This window comes from Henckelia pumila, chromosome 1 (assembly GCF_033568475.1).
Source record: "Henckelia pumila isolate YLH828 chromosome 1, ASM3356847v2, whole genome shotgun sequence".
NCBI classification, from domain to species: domain Eukaryota; kingdom Viridiplantae; phylum Streptophyta; class Magnoliopsida; order Lamiales; family Gesneriaceae; genus Henckelia; species Henckelia pumila.
The window spans coordinates 90,505,138-90,526,041 of NC_133120.1; the positions used below are offsets into that span (position 1 = coordinate 90,505,138).

General features: G+C 44.5%; 1 protein-coding gene across 1 annotated transcript; it reads left to right on the plus strand.

The window, feature by feature from the left end:
- Positions 1-13,739: 13,739 nt before the first annotated feature.
- LOC140868294 (uncharacterized) lies at positions 13,740-15,579 on the plus strand. The gene is made up of 3 exons (XM_073272911.1): positions 13,740-14,435; positions 14,631-14,974; positions 15,078-15,579. Exons 1-3 carry the CDS (start codon positions 13,740-13,742, stop codon positions 15,577-15,579), a joined length of 1,542 nt encoding a protein of 513 aa, XP_073129012.1.
- Positions 15,580-20,904: the final 5,325 nt, after the last annotated feature.

Here is a 20,904-nt window from a genome sequence, read left to right on the forward strand (position 1 = left end):
TAAGTTAATGGGCTTAAATATTTTCTTTAGGCCCATTTAAGTTGAATAAAATGATTGGGCTTTTATTTAAGATTATTGGGCCTAGAAGAGTGACCAGCAGTCTGGACCAACCCATAAAAAATAAATAAGTCCGGGATATATATTTAATTATTTTTATGCATAAAGTCTATTTTAAGTATAAGTATATTATATTATGAAAAATTAATTAAATATATATTACGGACATATTTTCAGTGCATGCATTCATGAAATAATTTTATGGCATGATTTAATGTTTAAGGTTGAGCTAGAAAATAATTTTATGTTGGAAGTTGAAGTAGTGTGACAATTTAAGGGGGACCAGTCCCCACATGTTAAGGGCAGTTTACTGTCAATTTAAGGGTAGTTTACTACCAGTAAGAGGTGATTCGTCACCGCCGCGTACGTTGGTTCTAAGAGACTGATCAGTCGAACTTTTAAGTTTAAGGTTACACTACGGATATGACCATGCGATGTTAAAAAATGTTATGCTCAACAATGTTTACGTATGTAATATATGATTATATATAAGATCAAGTTTAAGCAAGATTTTCAGTCATGATTCATGATTTTTAAGCATGCTCATTCATGTATATGTTATGTATTAGTATTCCAGTGATTTAAATTATTTTAAACCCTTGTTATGTTAGCATGTTGGGCCTCTAGGATCACTACACTTATATGGTGCAGGTGAGTACGTAGAGGAAGTTGTAGTTCCTACCAGTGGTGAGGACGTATGAGCGGACATGCAGTGATCCCCCGTGACCGCCGACTGAGTTTTTATGGATATTTTTAAGAATTTTAAAAAAACTCTGTTTCTTTTATGTTTGTCAGTGGTGAATTTTAGTACTATTTTTATTAAATAATTTTTATTGCATGCAAACTTTTAAGTGGATTGTTTGACAGTATTCTATTTAAGTTTGACTCAGTTACTTGAGTAAGAATGTTGCATTTTATTTATGTTATTTTTAAATCTGTTTATTTTGTGCATATATATATGGGCATGTATGTACATCTATTTTACTTAGTATTATTTAAAAAAAAAAAAATTTCCGCATATATTATTTTAGTATATTTGGGTCGTTTCAATTGGTATCAGAGCCGCGTTCTTGGAGGGGTCATCACTGCTATGCGAGCTCAAAAATCCACGCTACCGGTCTGTAAGTTCTAATTGCTTTTAGTATGATTTAGTAGTATCATGTTTAAGACTTAAACATTTATGTTAGCAGAAAATTTTTAAGTACTTAGTTATGCATGGCGATTTACGTAAAAAAATATGTGGTGGTGCAGAATGCCTCCGAGACCAGTTAACAGACGCGGGGGACCTCCACCTCCGCAGAATCCGCTTTCGGCATTGGAGCAGGCCAATGCAAACATAATGGCCGGGATTACTGCTCTATTGGAGCAGCAAGCGGCACGTCCAAGACTGTCCCATGATGAGGATGTGGCGGAGAGGTTCCAGAAGAAGGGACCTAAAGAGTTCGCAGGTGCCACAGATCCACTCATTGCTGAAGGGTGGATCCGTTCTTTGGAGAGCATCTTTGCTTACATGGGGTTGACTGATGCGGACAAGGTGAGATGCGCAGTGTACATGCTGAAGGGTGATGCAGACTTATGGTGGGAGAGTGCATCACGGGGAGTGAATCTGACTACTATGCTATGGGCAGACTTCCGGAGGATGTTTTTCTCCAAGTATTTCACTGAAGACGTGCGCAGTAGGATGATTCGAGATTTCATGAGTCTCCGACAGGGAGACAATACAGTTGTGGAGTACATCCGTCAGTTCGAGAGGGGCTGTCACTTGGTGCCATTGATTGCTGACAGTGCACCTGAGAAGATGAGACAGTTTATCGAGGGACTCAGGGCAGAGATCAAGCATGACGTTCGTATGGCGGACGTCCTTACTTATGAGACGGCAGTCAGTAGAGCCTTGCGTTCGGAGGATGGTAGGAGAGAGATCCACAGGGAGCAGCAGGGTAAGAGGCAGTTTCAGTCTGGATATCAGCGACCATCTTCGCAGCCTCCTGCGAAGAAGCAGTATACTGGGCCGTCTAAGGGCCCAAACCAGCAGAAGCCACAGTAGCAGAGACAGCAGCCTAGGGGCGGGGCCCCTAATGCTGGAGGATATCCTACTTGCCCGAAGTGTCAGAAGATGCATCCAGGACCATGTCTTCTAGGAGCGGGCATCTGTTTTCATTGTAAAGAGCCAGGGCACCAGATGACTAATTTCCCGAGGAAGAAGAACACTACAGGGAGAGTGTTCGTGATGCAGGCTGAGGAGGCAGACCCAGATACCTCCTTGATCACCGGTATATCTTACCCCTAGTATTTTATAATTTCTTCTTTTGGTTAAGAATTTCGATTTTTCTTTGTGGAATAATTTGTTATTTGGGATTTTTCTATCTGCATGTTAGAATAGGAAGCATGTTTTACTTGTGATTAGAATTAAGGGTTATTAGTGACTCATCTTTGGGGGAAAAGTTTAGTAGTGGTATGAAGTTGTTGGGATTCTTCTGCGTGCAGGGAGAATTCTAGTTGGAGGCAACTCCACGTTTGCGTTGCTAGATTCAGGGGCTACGCATTCGTTTATCTCCCTAGAATTTATCAGACGGATATGCATCACACCTGAGGTTGCCGACAGTGGTTATGATGTCACTATGCCGTCAGGACAGATTATTACTACCTCTAGTGTCATTCGAGAGCTGGAGTTGGAGCTGCAGGGGCACTCTATTCGCGCAGATGTAGTGGTTTTACCGTTGAGCGGGTTTGATTTGATATTGGGTATGGACTGGTTGATAGTCAATGGAGCTTCGATTGATTTTCGTCGGAGGACGGTGTTCGTGAAACCGCCGAGAGGCGACCCGTTTACTTTTCATGCATCTCAGAGCAGTGATATTCCTCAGGTTATATCTCTTATTCAGGCGAGGAAGCTGTTGAAACGGGGTTGCCGAGGTTTCCTAGCAAGTGTTGTCACGGCCTCAGAGCCAGCCAGTAGATCATTATCAGAGATAGAGGTGGTTCGTGATTTTCCGGACGTCTTTCCGGTGGATGTTGTAGGGATTCCACCAGTGAGAGAGGTGGAGTTCAGTATCGACTTATTGCCAGACACTGTGCCTATCTCAAAGGCACCTTACAGACTTGCTCCTACCGAGATGAAAGAGTTGAAGGAGCAGATTCAGGAGTTATTAGAGAAAGGCTTTGTTCGTCCTAGCTTTTCTCCATGGGAAGCTCCAGTGTTATTTGTGAAGAAGAAGGATGGCAGTATGAGACTGTGCATCGATTATCGAGAGCTCAACAGGGTCACAGTGAAGAATAAGTACCCACTGCGGAGGATAGAGGACTTGTTTGATCAGTTGCAAGGAGCTTCGGTGTTCTCCAAGATCGACCTGCGATCTGGTTATCATCAGCTGCGAGTTAGGGATGCAGATGTGTCCAAGACTGCTTTCCGGACACGTTATGGGCATTACGAGTTCTTAGTAATGTCATTTGGGCTGACCAATGCTCCAACGGTTTTCATGGATCTCATGAACCGGGTATTTCAGCCGTATCTTGATCAGTTCATCATAGTCTTCATTGATGATATCTTGATCTACTCTAGGAGCATTGAGGAGCATAGGCAGCATCTACAGACAGCCTTGCAGACTTTGAGGGAGCATCGGTTGTATGCCAAGTTCAGCAAGTGCGAGTTTTGGCTTGAGCAGGTGACATTTCTTGGCCACATTATTTCTAGAGATGAGATTGCAGTGGATCAGTCAAAGGTTGAGGCAGTGCAGAAATGGGGTATTCCGAAGAATGCTTCGGAGATTCGCAGTTTATTGGGTTTGGCAGGATACTATAGGAAGTTCATCAAGGGTTTTTCCTCTATTGCAGTACCCTTGACTTCCTTAACCAAGAAGAATGCGAAGTTTATTTGGAGTTCAGACTGTCAGAGGAGCTATGATCAGCTGAAGGAAGCACTCACTACCGCACCGGTTTGGCGATGGCAGTACCACACGAGGAGTTAGTGGTGTACACCGACGTGTCTAATCTAGGTTTAGGCGCAGTACTTATGCAGTGTGGTAAGGTTATTGCTTATGCGTCGAGGCAGTTGAAGATTCACGAGCAGAACTACCCGACACATGATTTGGAGTTAGCAGCAGTGGTCTTCGCTTTGAAAATCTGGATGCACTATCTGTATGACGAGAAGTGCAATATTTTCACTGATCACAAGAGCCTCAAGTACTTCTTTACTCAGAAAGAGTTGAACATGAGGCAACGGAGATGGTTGGAGTTGGTTAAGGATTACGACTGTGACATTAGCTACCATCCAGGTAAAGCTAATGTAGTGGCCGATGCTTTGAGTCGGAAGTCATCAGTGGTATCGTGTTTGACAGTGCAGTTACCACTGCAGAGTGAGATTCAGAGGTTTGATTTGGAGTTTTACTCGAGTGGTCATGCACCGAGCTTGTCAGTGTTGACGGTGCAACCGATTCTACGGGATCGGATCAGAGAGGGACAGTCTACAGATGAGGAGTTGCAGCGTTGGAGGCAAAGAGATGAGGCCAAGGGTGGTCTTCTGTATACAGTTGTGGATGACATTGTTCCGTACCGTGGTAGGATGTGGGTACCGAACGTCGATCAGTTGAGAGCTGAGATTTTAGCAGAGGCTCACACATCTCCGTACTCCATTCACCCCGGAAGTATGAAGATGTACCGAGATTTACAGCTATTGTATTGGTGGCTCGGGATGAAGAGAGACATCGAGAGAGTTGTGTCAGAGTGCTTGACTTGTCAGCAGGTCAAGGCAGAGCATCAGCATCCAGCAGGACTTCTTAGACCTCTTCCTACTCCGGAATGGAAATGGGAGAACATTACAATGAACTTTGTAGTTGGTTTACCGAGGAGTGCCAGAGGTTGCACGGCTATTTGGGTGATCGTGGATAGACTCACCAAGTCAGCTCATTTCTTGCCAGTGAGGACTACCTACTCCTTGACACAGTATGCAGAGCTTTACATCAAGGAGATTGTTAGACTGCATGGCATACCAGTGTCTATCTTATCCGATAGAGATCCGAGATTCACATCCGCGTTTTGGAAGAGTCTGCATACAGCATTGGGGATCAGATTACTGTTCAGCACAGCTTTTCATCCCCAGACAGATGGTCAGTCTGAGAGGGTGATACAGATTCTTGAGAACTTACTGAGAGCCTGTGTCATCGATTTTCAGGGCTCTTGGGAGACTAGACTGCCATTAGTGGAGTTTACCTATAACAACAGTTTTCAGTCGTCTATAGGTATGGCTCCTTATGCAGCATTGTATGGGAGGAGATGCAGATCTCCTGTGCATTGGGATGAGGTCGGCGAGAGGATCTTACTTGGTCCTGAAATCGTACAGCGGACAGCTGACATTGTGACTCAGATTCGGGATCGAATGAGGACTGCTCAGAGTCGTCAGAAGAGTTATGCAGATACTCGATGACGAGATTTGGAGTTCGCAGTAGGTGATCACGTGTTTCTGAGAGTGTCACCTATGAAAGGGGTGATGAGATTTGGACGCAGAAGCAAGTTGAATCCGAGATATATTGGGCCATTTGAGATCGTGGAGAGAATTGGCACTTTGACATACCGATTAGAACTACCGCCAGGGCTTGCAGCAGTGCACAACGTCTTCCATGTATCCATGCTTCGGAGATACGTCTCTAACCCGTCGCATGTGTTGAATTACGAGCCCTTGCAGTTGCCACCTGATCTAGTTTATGAGGAGAGGCCAGTACAGATCTTGGCTAGGGAGGAGCGGAGACTTAGGACGCGTGTCATACCGATGGTCAGAGTCCAGTGGCTGAATCACTCGGAGGAGGAAGCTACTTGGGAGACCGAGGCAGACATGAGGACTCGCTACCCGGAGTTGTTCGGGTAAGTACTTTAATTTCGAGGACGAAATTCAAATTAAGGGGGGGGGGGGGGGGGAGAGAATTGTAACACCCAGTATTTTTAGTACGTAAATTCGCATGCATAATTAAAGATTTTATTTATTTAGAATTTTAGATTATGGGTTAAATAATTATGTGAAATTATTTGTGCATGTTTTAAGTTATTTTTAAGCATTTAACCCATAATTATTGATTTTTCATGATTTATGGAAATTTAGTTATTTTATCGCGTAGACGGGACCGTGGACGGACGACATGACAACTTTCCACCCAAATTATTTTAGGAGTCTTTTAGGAGCCCAAAAATATTATTTTGAGTTTTATTTCCTCAAAATTATCAGTACTTAATTTTATATAATTTTAGGAGTCCATTTTTATCCAAATTTAGCCAAAATATTGACTTTTAATTACCTTTAAAATTCCCTAAAATAATTATTTCGGGATTTTAATTTTGGTATCAGATTTTACTTGTTATTTAGATTTTTTAAGTTATATATATTGTATATTTAAAACCCTTATTAATATCTTAATTACCCTATATTCTAATTAATCAAAAATCACCCAAAAATAAACCCCAACCCTACGTTCAAGCTTCTAGCCGCCTCCATCATCTTTCTCTCCCCCATTCCATCGTTCCAACAGCAGCAAGCCATCTCCATAGCCGTGCATCAGTTTTCCTTGAGTTTTTTTGATCGTTCGTCGTCCCGAAAACGTTCTACGCACTTTGCCATATTAATTCTACGGTGCAAGGCATGTTTAATTCTTTCTCAACACCATATAAGCTATTTAATGCACTGATGTCAGATTTTTTTTGAGGCAATTCACGTTTTATGTTAAGTTCTTGGCTAGAACATGGTAAACTCATGATTTTTGCTTTGTTTCATGCAAAACCCCACGTTTTTCTGTTATGGGATGGGATCGGTCTGCTGGTTCATGAGTCAAGGGGTGTGTTGGGGTCATACGGGTCGAGCCATGGCCAGGGTTAAGGCTGGAACAGGTCTGGAGTCGAGTTGCATCAGATTTGGGTCCATGGGTTCGCAGGTTAGGGTTTATTGGAAGAGAGCTCGGCTAGACCATGTAGGGCTGTTATGGGTCAGAGGGCTGCATGGGTTAGGACCGGCAGGACCCTGGGAAGGTCCTGCCAATGGCGCTCCGGCCGGTCGTGGCCGAAGCCGTGCGGCAGCAGCCCTTGAAGGGCTGCTGCTCGCGCAGCGAAGGGAAGGGAAGGGGAAAGGAGGGTTCGGGTTTTGGGCTGGGGCTAGGGAATGGGTCGGGTCTTGGGGTCAGGGTCGGGTCTGGTAGGTCTAGGGTTGGGTCAGGTGGTCCGAGTCCGGGTTAGGTGGGCCGGGCTCGGGTATTTTAATTTTTAAATATTTAATGGTTCAAGTGTATTTTGGGCTTTTAAAATTAGTTAGAAAATTATTTGGGCCTCCAAATAATTTTATTTGGGATTTTTAAATTATTTTTAAGCTAACCCAATAATTTTTATGGGCTCGTGGGCCCATATGAATTTTTGGGCCAGTCAGGAGATTTTTGGGTCTGTCTAGAGTTTTATTGGGCTTGTTTAAGTTAATGGGCTTAAATATTTTCTTTAGGCCCATTTAAGTTGAATAAAATGATTGGGCTTTTAATTAAGATTATTGGGCCTAGATGACTGACCAGCAGTCTGGACCAATCCATGAAAAATAAATAAGTTCGGGATATATATTTAATTATTTTTATGCATAAAGTCTATTTTAAGTATAAGTATATTATATTATGAAAAATTAATTAAATATATATTACGGACATATTTTCAGTGCATGCATTCATGAAATAATTTTATGGCATGATTTAATGTTTAAGGTTGAGCTAGAAAATAATTTTATGTTGGAAGTTGAAGTAGTGTGACAATTTAAGGGGGACCAGTCCCCACATGTTAAGGGCAGTTTACTGTCAATTTAAGGATAGTTTACTACCAGTAAGAGGTGATTCGTCACCGTCGCGTACGTTGGTTCTAAGAGACTGATCAGTCGAACTTTTAAGTTTAAGGTTAAACTACGGATATGACCATGCGATGTTAGAAAATGTTATGCTCAACAATGTTTACGTATGTAATATATGATTATATATAAGATCAAGTTTAAGCAAGATTTTCAGTCATGATTCATGATTTTAAAGCATGCTCATTCATGTATATGTTATGTATTAGTATTCCAGTGATTTAAATTATTTTAAACCCTTGTTATGTTAGCATGTTGGGCCTCTAGGCTCACTACACTTATATGGTGCAGGTGAGTACGTAGAGGAAGATGTAGTTCCTACCGGTGGTGAGGACGTATGAGCGGACATGCAGTGATCCCCCGTGACCGCCGGCTGAGTCTTTATGGATATTTTTAAGAATTTTAAAAAAACTATGTTTCTTTTATGTTTGTCAGTGGTGAATTTTAGTACTATTTTTATTAAATAATTTTTATTGCATGCAAACTTTTAAGTGGATTGTTTGGCAGTATTCTATTTAAGTTTGACTCAGTTACTTAAGTAAGAATGTTGCATTTTATTTATGTTATTTTTAAATCTGTTTATTTTGTGCATATATGTATGGGCATGTATGTACATCTATTTTACTTAGTATTATTTTTTTTAAAAAAAATTTCAGCATATATTATTTTAGTATGTTTGGGTCGTTTCAATCACGGCCTTCACTCAAGGTCTTCGGGAAGGGGAATTTTTCAAATCACTAGTGAAGAAAGCACCCCGGACTTTCGAAGATTTGCTGGCTCGGGCTGAAAAATACATTAACATGGAGGAAGCTCAGAGGCAGAAGAAGGAGGTAACCCGGCGGGAGGGAGGCCAGGAACAAGGAAGAAGTAGAGAAAGCCATGATCCCATGGGGCGGTTATCCCGGTATGCTCCGCACCGAGGGACCCGAGATAGGGCTGTTCACGTGTGCGAAGAAGGAGTTGCGACCCAGACCCCTGTTTCTAGGGAGAAGTTTTGGAAGTACTGTGCGCTTCATCAGGAGTGCACTCATGACACCAGTAAATGCCGAACTCTGCAGCAGAGACATCAGCTACCTTATGTTAGAGATGGTAAGCTGGTTCCGAAAAAGCCCCGAAGCGTGCCTTGGCTTCAGGGGTCACAGACACTAGTTCCTCCCCGGGATGTCACCAGCTCTCGGGAAAAAGGGAAACAAGAAATGGATCATGCAAAAAAGGACAAGACATCAGGAGATGGGCCAGCCAAAGGTATCATTAACATGATATCGGGAGGATCTACTGACGGAGATTCGAACCGGGCTAGGAAGGCCTGGAGTCGGAGGGAAATTTTAGGGGTGGAGGAAGGGCGACAGGGTTCAGGGCCAATCATCACATTCGGACCCCAAGACCTGGAAGGAGTAAACTTACCACATAATGACGCCTTGCTTATACAAGCTCGGATCGCCAATTATGATGTTCGAAGGGTGTTTGTCGACTCGGGAAGCTCAGTAAACGTCCTTTTTCAAGAAGCATTCAAGCAGATGGATCTGCATGGGTATGAGTTGAGCCCGGTAAAAACTGCCTTATATGATTTTGCAGGGCACACCGTTCAACCCCAAGGAGAAATGTTGCTGCCCATAAACTTAGGGTCAGGAGATGAGAAGAGGACGGTCATGACAAGATTCACATTAGTAGAAGCACCCTCTTCTTATAATGTCATCTTGGGGAGGCCGGCTATGAATTCTTTCAAAGCCGTGGCCTCAGCTTACCATCAAAAGATCAAATTCCCAGTGGGAGATAAGGTCGGAGAAGTCCAAGGAGATCAACCTTCTTCCCAAAAATGCTATGCCGAGACAGTGAAGGTAGATTACAAGAGGGCAAGACAGAGTGGGAAGGAAGGAGCCCAGGGAGGAAAAGAAGTCTGTTCTGTGGAGGAGTCTAAAGGTGAGTACGAAGAGGTGGAGCTGGAGCTCGGGCAAACAGGGAAGTTTGTTAAAATAGCCCGGGACTTAGAAGCAAGGTTGGCTGAAACATTGAAAGGTTGCCTCATTCAGAATAAGGATGTGTTCGCCTGGGCTCAGGGCGATTTGATGGGAGTTTCATCTCATGTTGCAGAGCACAAACTCAACATCATCTCTGGATCCCGGCCTGTATTACAAAAGAAGAGGCATTTCGGGGCTGAGAAGGATAAAGTGATAGCGGAGCAGGTTCAAGAGCTACTGCAGGCCGGACACATCAAAGAAGTACAATTTCCTACTTGGTTGTCCAACGTAGTGCTGGTACCAAAAGCTACCGGGAAGTGGCGGATGTGTGTGGATTTCCTGGATTTAAATAAAGCCTGCCCCAAGGATTGTTATCCTTTACCCCGGATTGACCAATTGGTGGATTCCACATCCGGGTGTGAATTGCTGAGCTTCATGGATGAATACCAGGGCTACCATCAAATTCCTGTAGCCCTGAAAGATCAAGACAAAGTCAGTTTTATCACCTCGGGAGGTACTTTCTGTTACGTGGTTATGCCATTTGGTCTAAAAAATGCAGGGGCTACGTATCAACGGATGATGGACAGAGTGTTCCGGGAACAGGTGGGTCGAAACGTGGAGGTATATGTGGATGATATATTGGTGAAGTCCAGGACCCGGGATTGTTTTATACCCGACCTGGAGGAAACTTTTGCCACAGTTCGGCGGTATGGGATCAAGTTGAATCCGGCCAAGTGTATGTTTGGGGTGAAAAGTGGCAAGTTTCTGGGGTTCATGGTAACTGAACGTGGGATAGAAGTCAACCCAGAAAAAGTGAAGCTGTTGCGGGAAATGTCTTCGCCAACATCTATCAAGGAGGTACAGCGATTGACCGGTCGGATTACAGCCCTGGCTCGGTTTATAGCTCGGTCAGCTCACCGCAGCTATCATTTTTTCCAAGTGTTGCGTAAAGCCCAGAGGTTTGGCTGGACTGAGCAGTGCGAGCAGGCCTTTCAGGAGTTGAAGGAGCATCTGGCTAGCTTGCCTATCTTGGTTAAGCCAGAGCCAGGGGAAAGATTGTGGATATATCTGTCTACTACTGAGAAGGCGGTCAGCACTGTTTTAATAAAAGAGGAAAAGGGAGATCAGAGGCATGTGTACTACGTCAGTCATGCTTTGAAGGGGGCGGAAGTTAGATATACGGAGATTGAGAAGATGGCCCTGGCTCTGGTAATAACAGCCCGGAAATTGAGACCTTATTTCTTGTCTCACCCGGTAACTATTTTTACTAATAGCCTGAAACATCTACTACTAATAAATGCGGAATTTTTTAGTTTTTATTTTACTAAAAATAATACTATACATATATGTCCATACATATATGTATAAAATTTAGAAATAATACTAAAAATTAAATCCTTTTAATAATAACTTAAATAAATAAAAATCTTGAAACATGCAATATTAATAAAAATCCGTAACTCAAAATTCAAACCCAAGCATGCGAAAATAAACATAAATAAAGTGAAACATGTTTAAAATCCTTGATAAAATATTTCAAACATAATAAAGCTCTAAGGCAACGGTCACGGGGTCCACTGCCAGCTCGCTCATACGTCATCGCCACCGGTAGGAGCAACATAATAGTCATCTGACTCACCTACACCATATAAGCGTAGTGAGCCTAGGGGCTCAACATGTCTAACCCTTTATAGCAAGGTTAAAAATAATGCAACACATAATCATACTAATACATATATGTGTACATGCATGCATGAATAAAATATTTCATCATCTTGCCATAAACATCACTGATCTTATTCTTGAACATAAGCATACATAATATAGTTGAGCACGACATTTTGAAACATAATATGGTCCTATCCGTAAGTGTGACTAAATCTGTGCCGACTGATCAGTCTCCTGAACCAACGTACGTGGCGGTGATAAATCACCTTTGTGCTGGTAGTAAACTACCTCTTAACATAAATAGTGGATAACCACCTCTGTGCTGTCACACTACTTCAATTCCCATCATAAAAATATTTTGCTCAACACTTGATCATAATCATAACATGTAAATTTTTCATGAATGATGCACTAAAAATATGTCCGTAATATATATTTAATTTATTTTCATAATAAATATACTTATACTTAAAATATAAACTGCATGCATAAAATAATTAAATATATATTTCGGACTTAGTTATTTTTCATGGGTTGGTCCTGACTGCTGATCACTCACTTTAAACCCATTAAACTTAAATAAAAGCCCAATAATTATATCTTAGCCCAAATAACTTAATTAACTTAACTGGGCCTAAATAAATTATTTAAGCCCTTTAACTTAATTAAATCCAATAAAACTCTAGACTGGCCCCAAAAATCCACTGACTGGCCCAAAAATTCTCATGGGCTCCCAAGCCCATAAAAATTATTGGGCTAACTTAAATAAATTATTTAAGCCCAAATAAAATTATTTGGAGGCCCAAATAATTTTTCTAACTAATTATTAAAGCCCAAATACACTTAAACTATTAAATACTTAAAAATTAAAATACCCGAGCCCGGCCCATCTAACCCAGACCCAGTCCCTACTGACCCGACCCACTACACCCCCAGGACCCGACCCGGACCCCCAGGACCCGACCCAACCCAACCCACAGCCCAAAACCCGATCCCCCTCCCTCTTCCTCTCCCGGCCGCGAGCAGCAGGCCTTCTTGGCCTGCTGCCGGCCAGCTCCGGCCGCCCCTGGCCGGAGCGCTGCCACCCAGACGTAGCCCACATCTGGGCGGTCCTAACCCACCATGGCTCAGCCCGAGCCATGGTCCCTACCTCAAACCCGAAGCCTCCTTCCACTGAACCCTAAACTGCACCCTCCTTGGACCAAAACTGAACCAGCTTGCCCCAGCCCCTTTCCAGCCCCAAACCGGCCAAACCACACCAGCCTAGGGACCCTAAGGAACCCCCCATGTGCCCCCTGACCAGCAGCCATGCACACACCATAGCAAAAACGTGAGTATGAACATGCAAATGAAGCAAACCCATGAGTCATTCATGTTCTACTATGAAACCTTAACCATTTTCGAACATAACACCAACATCTCAATGAAAAATCTGACATGAACAAAAATAAATAGCTTATATGGTGTTAAAGGAAGGAATTAAACATGTCTTTTGATTTATTTGAAGGCTAAGACCGCGTGTACGACTTCGGGACGGCGAACGGATGACGAACTCTCAAAAATCTTTGAAGGATCGGCTATGGAGGCTTGATTATTCTGCTGGAAACGTGAGAATGGGGTGAAGGGGATGGATGGTGTCGGCTGAAGGAGATAGTGGTGGGGTGTGGGGTAGGTTTAGGTTTTAAATTTTTGATAAAATAATAATTTATTATTTAATTAATAAAATAAACTTGAAAACTCTTAAACATAATAATTAAATCTGAAAATAAAAATTCAAAATCCCGAAATTATTAAATAGGATAATTTTAAAAATTAATAAAATTCAATAAAGAGACTAATTTTGGCTAAAAATAAACCCTTAAAAAAATATATAATTAAATACTAAAATTTTCTTGACAAAATATCTTAAAATATTATTTTAAGGCTCATAAAACTCATAAAATATTTTTGGCTAAAAATTTTGGTATCTCGTCCGTCCACAGTCCCGTCTACGCGATCAACTCAATAAAATTCTCAAAAATCTAAAATACAATAATTGCGGGTTAAATGATAAAATAAATTTAAATCATGCATATAATTCACATAATAACACATAAATGTCATTTAACCCAAATATAAATTTTAAATAATTATTTTTCCTAATTATGCATGCGAATTTACGTATTAAAAATTTTCGGACGTTACATAGCCTCCTAGGGCGAATCATGACTCATCCGGATGCCTCGGGGAGGCTCGTAAAATGGTCGGTGGAGTTGGGAGAATATGACATTGAATACCAGCCGCGTAAAGCCATCAAAGCCCAGGCTTTATCCGATTTTTTGACAGAGGTGGCCATTTTTGGCCAAGAGGAAGTATGGAGGGTTTTTGTAGATGGAGCCAGTGGTGTTGGAGGCAGTGGTGTAGGGGTCATCCTGATCTCACCTACCCAGGAGAAAATCGAGATAGCCGTAAAGATGGATTTCCAGGCCTCCAACAACGAAGGTGAATATGAGGCTGTGATAGCTGGGATGCAACGGGCTCGGGAAGTCGGGGTAAGTCATATTATAATATATTCTGACTCACAGTTGGTTGTTCAGCAAGTAAAGAAGACATTCTGTACCCGAGAGGAGAAATTGGTAAAATATTGTAAGATAATTGAAGAACTCGGGGCCAGTTTCACTACTTGGAGTATAGAGCAGATACCCCGGGAAGAAAATATGGAAGCAGACGCCTTGGCTAAAAGAGCGGTCACTGGGGAAAATGATGGTAAAGAATCCCTGGTACAGAGGGAAATGATGGCTGCCATAGAAGCCCGGGAGCCGGTCCTCCGAGAAGATACATGGATGGCCCCGATGGTCAAGTACCTTACCCATGGGGATCTCCCGGAAGACAAAGGACAAGCCCGGGTCATACGAAGACAGGTAGCCAGATTTGCTATTTTAGGAGGAAGGCTTTATAGGCGTTCCTATCAGGGCCCTTTGCTCAAATGCTTGGGGGAAGGGGAAACATAATATGTCTTACGGGAAGTGCACGAGGGATGTTGTGGAAACCATGGAGGGTCTATGAGTCTGGTCCGAAGGGTATTGTTGTCCGGATACTGGTGGCCCACTTTGCAGGCTGATGCATCTAAAATTGCCCGGTCTTGTGAAGGATGTCAGAGGTTCGGCAATATACAGCATAGCCCGGCAAGTAGATTGAATCCCGTATGGGCATCGTGCCCCTTTGACCAATGGGGTCTGAACATAGTAGGACCTTTTTCACAAGCCCGGGCACAGAAGAAATTCTTGCTGGTAGCCGTTGATTATTTTTCCAAGTGGGTGGAGGCAGAGCCTTTGGCAAAAATAACAGAAGCCGAAGTGATGAAGTTTTTGTGGAAGAACATAGTGTGCCGGTTTGGGCTCCCAAGGAAGTTGGTTTCGGATAATGGTAGGCAGTTTCAGGGGCAGAAATTGGCAGATTGGTGTGCCGAGATGAACATTAAGCAGGCCTTCACCTTGATCGTCTATCCTCAAAGTAATGGTCAAACAAAAGTGACCAACCGTACTATTGTTCGATCTTTACAGGCTCGGTTGCATGGAATGGGGAAAGACTGGGTTGAAGAGATCCCCAAGTGTGTTGTGGGCCTATCGAACCACTCCTCATACTGCTACACAGGAATCACCTTTTAGCCTGGTATATGGTTCGGAGGCTGTTCTTCCAGTAGAGATTGGACAACCTTCAGCTCGGATTAGGGCATATGAGGATACGGAAGAAGGAGCCCGGGCACAAGAATTGGATCTCATTGAAGAGCGAAGGGAGAAAGCAGCTCGCAGAATGGAGGCCTATAGAGCTCGGGTGATGAGAGCCTATAATCGAAAAGTCAAACCTCGGGAATTACAGGAAGGAGAGTTGGTATTGAAGAGAGTTAATCCAGCAGGGAAAGTGGGGAAGCTAGATGCCCGATGGGAGGGGCCATACAAGCTTATCAGAAAGGTCGGTGCTAATACTTGGTACCTACAGGATAGTCAGGGACGCCCCCTCAAACGACCATGGAATGCTTTACATTTGAAGAAATATTTTATGTAGTGTTTTGTATTCGATGTTTATTAATGAAGGAGTTTATTCATTAAAGAAGGTTTTCTATTATCTAAGTCCGGGAGGTTCCAGGCCCCGGCACCCATCTTAAGTCCAAGGCATATATAAGCCCTTGGAATTATATAAGCCCGAGAGGTTCCAAGCCCCGGCACCCATCTTAAGCCCAAGGCATATATAAGTCATTGACATTATATAAGCCCGGGAGGTTCCAGGCCCCGACACCCATCTTAAGCCCAAGACATATATAAGCCCTTGGCATTATTTAAGCCCGGGAGGTTCCAGGCCCCGGCACCCATCTTAAGCCCAAGGCATATATAAGTCATTGGCATTATATAAGCCCGGGAGGTTCCAGGCCCCGGCACCCATCTTAAGCCCAAGGCATATATAAGCCCTTGGCATTATATAAGCCCGGGAGATTCCAGGCCCCGGCACCCATCTTAAGCCCAAGACATATATAAGCCCTTGGCATTATATAAGCCCGGGAGGTTTCAGGCCCCCGCACCCATCTTAAGCCCAAGGCATATATAAGCCATTGGCATTATATAAGCCCGGGAGGTTCCAGGCCCCGGCACCCATTTTTAGCCCAAGGCATATATAAGCTCTTGGCATTATATAAGCCCGGGAGGTTCCAGGCCCCGGCATCCATTTTTATCTCAAGGCATATATAAGCCTGGGAGGTTCCAGGTCCTGGCACCCAGTGGAACCCAAAGAAAGACAAGCTTTGTTCTGTTATGGCGGGGAAGGATTCAAATATTCAATACATCACACAATGAAGAAGTTGTGAATAACATTGATAATAAAGCGATTACAGAAGGTGGGGCTTCCACGGCCCAATTACAAATATAATAATGATTCAAATTGCAGGGTTATTAGAGGGGCCGCCATCTTCAGTTGTCTGAGTTCCTTCAGTAGGAGCAGCCTTCACACCTTTAGCTCCTTTGGCACCAGGGAGGGAGTCAATGGCCTTGTCCAAATCTGGAAAATCTTTCTTGTTAGAGGACCATAGGCCGGCTTCCTCGAACTGATCTCGGCATTTGTAAAAGCCGACTTGGAAGAAGGTGTACGACTTGTCCACCACTGCTTCTTGAAACTCAGCAGAAGATATGAAAGACGCTTTAAGCTCTTCTTCTAATTTCAGGCGGGTTTCCAGAGCCGTTACTGCTTTTTCAGCTTTATCCTTGGCAATGGCCGCCTCAGTCTGAGCCTCTGCAGCTCGGTTCTCAGCCGCCCTCAACTCAGTCGTGGTAGTGGTTAGGGCATCTCGAGCTTGCCCCAGATCTGCTTCAAGACGAGCACGATCTAGTTGAGCAGATTGAAGAGCCTGCTCAGTAGTCTCCAAGGCGGAGCAGAGGCTGGACGCTACTTGGTCATGGGTCTGCTTCGTCGCCACCAAATCCTGTTCCAATTTTTTATTTAGCTCAGCAGTAGCCCGGGACCTCTCCGCCTCCACATGCGCCCGGTCTGTCTCGATCCTACCAAAACGGGTCGCATCTTCATAGCTTTCCACCAGCATGTGCAGCCCATGAAAACATGGGTATTAGAAAGGTAAGGTGAAACATCATTCAATCTACGTCTAACAGACTTACAGATATAATCCGGTTGGTGCCCTCGAAGTATTTGAAATTCGGGCCCTGATGATAGAGATGAAGCTGCTCCGCAGAGGTTAGAAGATCCTTCAGCATCCGTACTCCTCAACCAGAAGCCCCGGTTTGGAATATGTTTTCTTTGGCGCCCAAGGGACTAGAGCCCTGTGCAGCTTGGTAAAAGCGCGCCAAGGGCTGAAAGGAGGGCGAAAGGGGAGCCCCCTCTTCAGGATCGCTTAGAATGACAGTCTCTGGCTCCCCCACAGCTTTTCTTTTACGGATCAGGTGGGAGGAGGGTTCGGCAATAGGGGAGGTAGGCTCGTCACCTAGCCTGGTTTCCAAAGAAGGAATCGTGGATGGCATGGCCGCAGCAGGGGGAACGACAGGCCCGGGACCAGTTAAGGAGGCTGGATGCTCTTGGGCCTGAATCCCGTGAGCCCGACGTTCTTCAGCAAGTTGGAGGACCCTTGCTTTCCTGGCCGCCTCCGCAGCCATGGCTTCTTCTTTTCTCTGAGCAGCTGCCTTCTCAGCTGCCCATTTTTCGGCAAAGGCCTGCTTTATTAGTCGAGATTTTTTATTTTTCTTGGTGGTTGGTTCTGCTGCACAAAAAGAATTGGTATATTAAAAACAGTATGGAAGAGAAGCAAGTACTTAATAGCAGTAAAACATACCAGAGGCCGGGGCCGGGTCATCATACTCATCAATAATCCGGTCTACCGGATCAACTACCCGGGCACCCAGCCCATAATGATTCAAGCTTTTTTTCTTCCAAAAGAGGGGCCGAAGGAAATTTTTTGTTTTCTACCAACTCTTGAGAGCGGAGGTATGGCCCCTCAACTTTATAATTCCTAGGGAGCTCGGGTTGGAGAGGAAGAGCTGTCAGGAATTGAGTGGGGTTGGTCCGGGCTGAAGGTAACTGAATGTAGAAGAATCTCTCTTTCCATCCCTTCCAGGAGGAAGGGGTGTCGTCCAGAAAGCGGGCGTTTTGCCGAGCGTTCAAAGAGAATGCCATCTCGGTAAAACGGCAAGCAAAATAGTAATGGAAAACAAGAGGGGTGATGACCAAGTTATGCATTTTGAAAAGGACATAGGTGGCAGCCATCATGCGGAAAGCGTTTGGATGAAATTGGTTCAGGGGAACCTTGTAAAAAGCAGCAACATTATAGTAAAAAGGAGGGACCGGGAAACGGAACCCATTTCTGAGTTGCTCCCTAAACCCATTTCTGAGTTGCTCCCTAAAGAAGGTATAGAAACCCTCGGGGGGCTGGTTCGCTTTACCCAATGGACCAGGGATAATGATAGAATAAGATGGGGGAATATTACCCATGACTCGGATTTCCTCTATCGACTCTGGACGAAGAGTGCTAGTCTTACTGGAAAACCAAGGGATGTCAGGATTTGGCTTCACAGAAGAAGAAAGGAGCATAGGTTCAATAATTTTGGTTTTCCCTTTGTCCTTGGAAGTCCCAGCAAGGGCTTTTTTAGGTCGGGAAGAGGAAGGAACCACTGTCACCGCGTGGGCAACAGAAGTGACAGGGGGTGGGGAATCATGGCGTAGAGCCGCCGATTCTACGCTACCGGAGCCATGGGCGTTGGCACCAGAGGTTGACGAAGTCGATTCAGAGATGGTCGCGAAGAAAAACAGGGGGAATGTAGTTGGGAGTGGATGAAAACTTACAAGAAGGTGAGTACACACGAACGGAGGTTGGAGAAATCGCCGAGGGGTAGCAGCCAAAAAAATTGGAGGAGGTAAATGTGCGAAGAGGAAGAAAGTGAGCTGTGGAAAAGGAGATGGCTTATATATAGAGACTCACGGTGAATCTAGGCCGTGGATTTCAAAACAATCGAATGGTGGGGGTGAGCTTGGGAAGTTGAACCGGGCAGGGTAATGATGATGCGGGCAAGTGAAAGGACAGGTAACGGCCACTGACCCCTGCTCGTCTTTTCAAATTCTAGGGTTGACGTCAGCCCTATCATATTTTCGGAAAATTTCAAAATATTTTTCTCCCATCCATTAAGAGAGAAGCATTAGGAGTGGTGATGCCCCGATAAGGCAGGGGTGGCAGGGCCATGAAAGGCCAGGGGTGTCAGGGCTGTATTAAAGCAAGGGTAGCAGGGCTGTTAGTCAGGACAGCGAGTAAGGCTCTAGCCCGACTATTTTTGGAAGGAGTATGATACCCTGGTAAGACAGGGGTGGCAGGGCCATGAAAGGCCAGGGGTGTCAGTGTGACGCCCGGGGCTGAAGAGGCAAGGAGTGATCGTCGGTGCCAAGAGGTTGCACGGACAATGAGCGGCTCCTGGTAGGCTTCTAGGCGGAGGGAGACATGAATGAACTGATCCCGTGCCGGAATGAGAAGGATTCTGAGACTGTGTAGGTATGGGACTACATGGTTGAGGAGGGCTTAAAAGATTTCACATGTACTATTCATATCAATAAGGTGCATCTTCTTTTCGTGAGCTCATCACATAAGAACTCCAAAGTTAAGCGTGCTTGACTTGGGGCAATTATAGGATGGGTGACCCCCTGGAAAGTTTTTCAGGGTGCGCGTGTGAGTGAGGACATAAGCACGCTGAAAAGATACGTCTTGATACAGTGGGTCGTTTCAAATGGTATCAGAGCCGACCTCTCTTAGTACGGTATGGTTCGGGGACGAACCAAGCGGCTCCTGATAGGCTTCTAGGCGGAGGGAGACATGAATGAACCGATCACGTGCCGGAATGAGAAGGATTCTGAGACTGTGTAGGTATGAGACTACATGGTTGAGGAGGGCTTAAAAGATTTCATATGTACTATTCATATCAAGAAGGTGCATCTTCTTTTCGTGAGCTCATCACATAAGAACTCCAAAGTTAAGCGTGCTTGACTTGGGGCAATTATAGGATGGGTGACCCCCTGAAAAGTTTCTCAGGGTGCGTGTGAGTGAGGACATCAGAACAGCGAGTAAGGCCCTAGCCCGACTATTTTTGGGAGGAGTAGTGATACCCTGGTAAGCCAGGGGTGGCAGTGCCATGAAAGACCAGGGGTGTCAGGGCTGTATTAAAGCAAGGGTAGCAGGGCTGTTAGTCAGGACAGCGAGTAAGACTCTAGCCCGATTATTTTTGGGAGAAGTAGTGATACCCTGGTAAGCCAGGGATGGCAGGGCCATGAAAGGCCAGGGGTGTCAGGGCTGTATTAAAGCAGGCTAGGAGCTTCAGGATCCCGGGAGATCAGATCTGCATGACTTAGACAAAGCCCATGTCTCAAGGGCATGATCCCCACGATTGCCATAATCCCGAGCCTTCCGGCTCCATCGTGCGTCACAGGTAATCGTGGGTAACTCCTGCACCCACGATCCAGATCGTGGCCACTACCCTGAAAATGCGGAGTGACTCTCTCACTCCAAGGTCTATAAATACCTGGCCACAGGTATTTGTAGAGGTATGTTCATCTAAAATTCCAAAGCACTATACTCATTTTTCCTAAAAGCCCACTCTATTTCTAAGTCTGGCTTAAACATCGGAATGGCCCCGCCGAAAAACCTTCCGGCGCCCCACTAACGTGCTTTCATTCTTTTTCCTTGTGTGCAGATCATCCTGATCCCAGAGGAACAAATCACATTTTACACCTATTAGCCCGGCCATCAAGTCAGGCCCACTTAACTACCCTGACAACCCAGGCCCCGATTTGATAAACCATCATCAATATACATACATATAATAAAATGCAAAAAGCATTGGTCTTAAAATGAACATG

Excerpts from the sequence above, each read along its gene's own strand:
- LOC140868294 (XM_073272911.1), top strand. The coding sequence starts at position 13,740 with ATGACTCATCCGGATGCCTCGGGGAGGCTCGTAAAATGGTCGGTGGAG. Across the intron at positions 14,436-14,630 it reads CCCGGGTCATACGAAGACAG|GCTGATGCATCTAAAATTGC; the intron begins GTAGCCAGATTT and ends CCCACTTTGCAG. Across the intron at positions 14,975-15,077 it reads GGGCAGAAATTGGCAGATTG|GCTCGGTTGCATGGAATGGG; the intron begins GTGTGCCGAGAT and ends CGATCTTTACAG.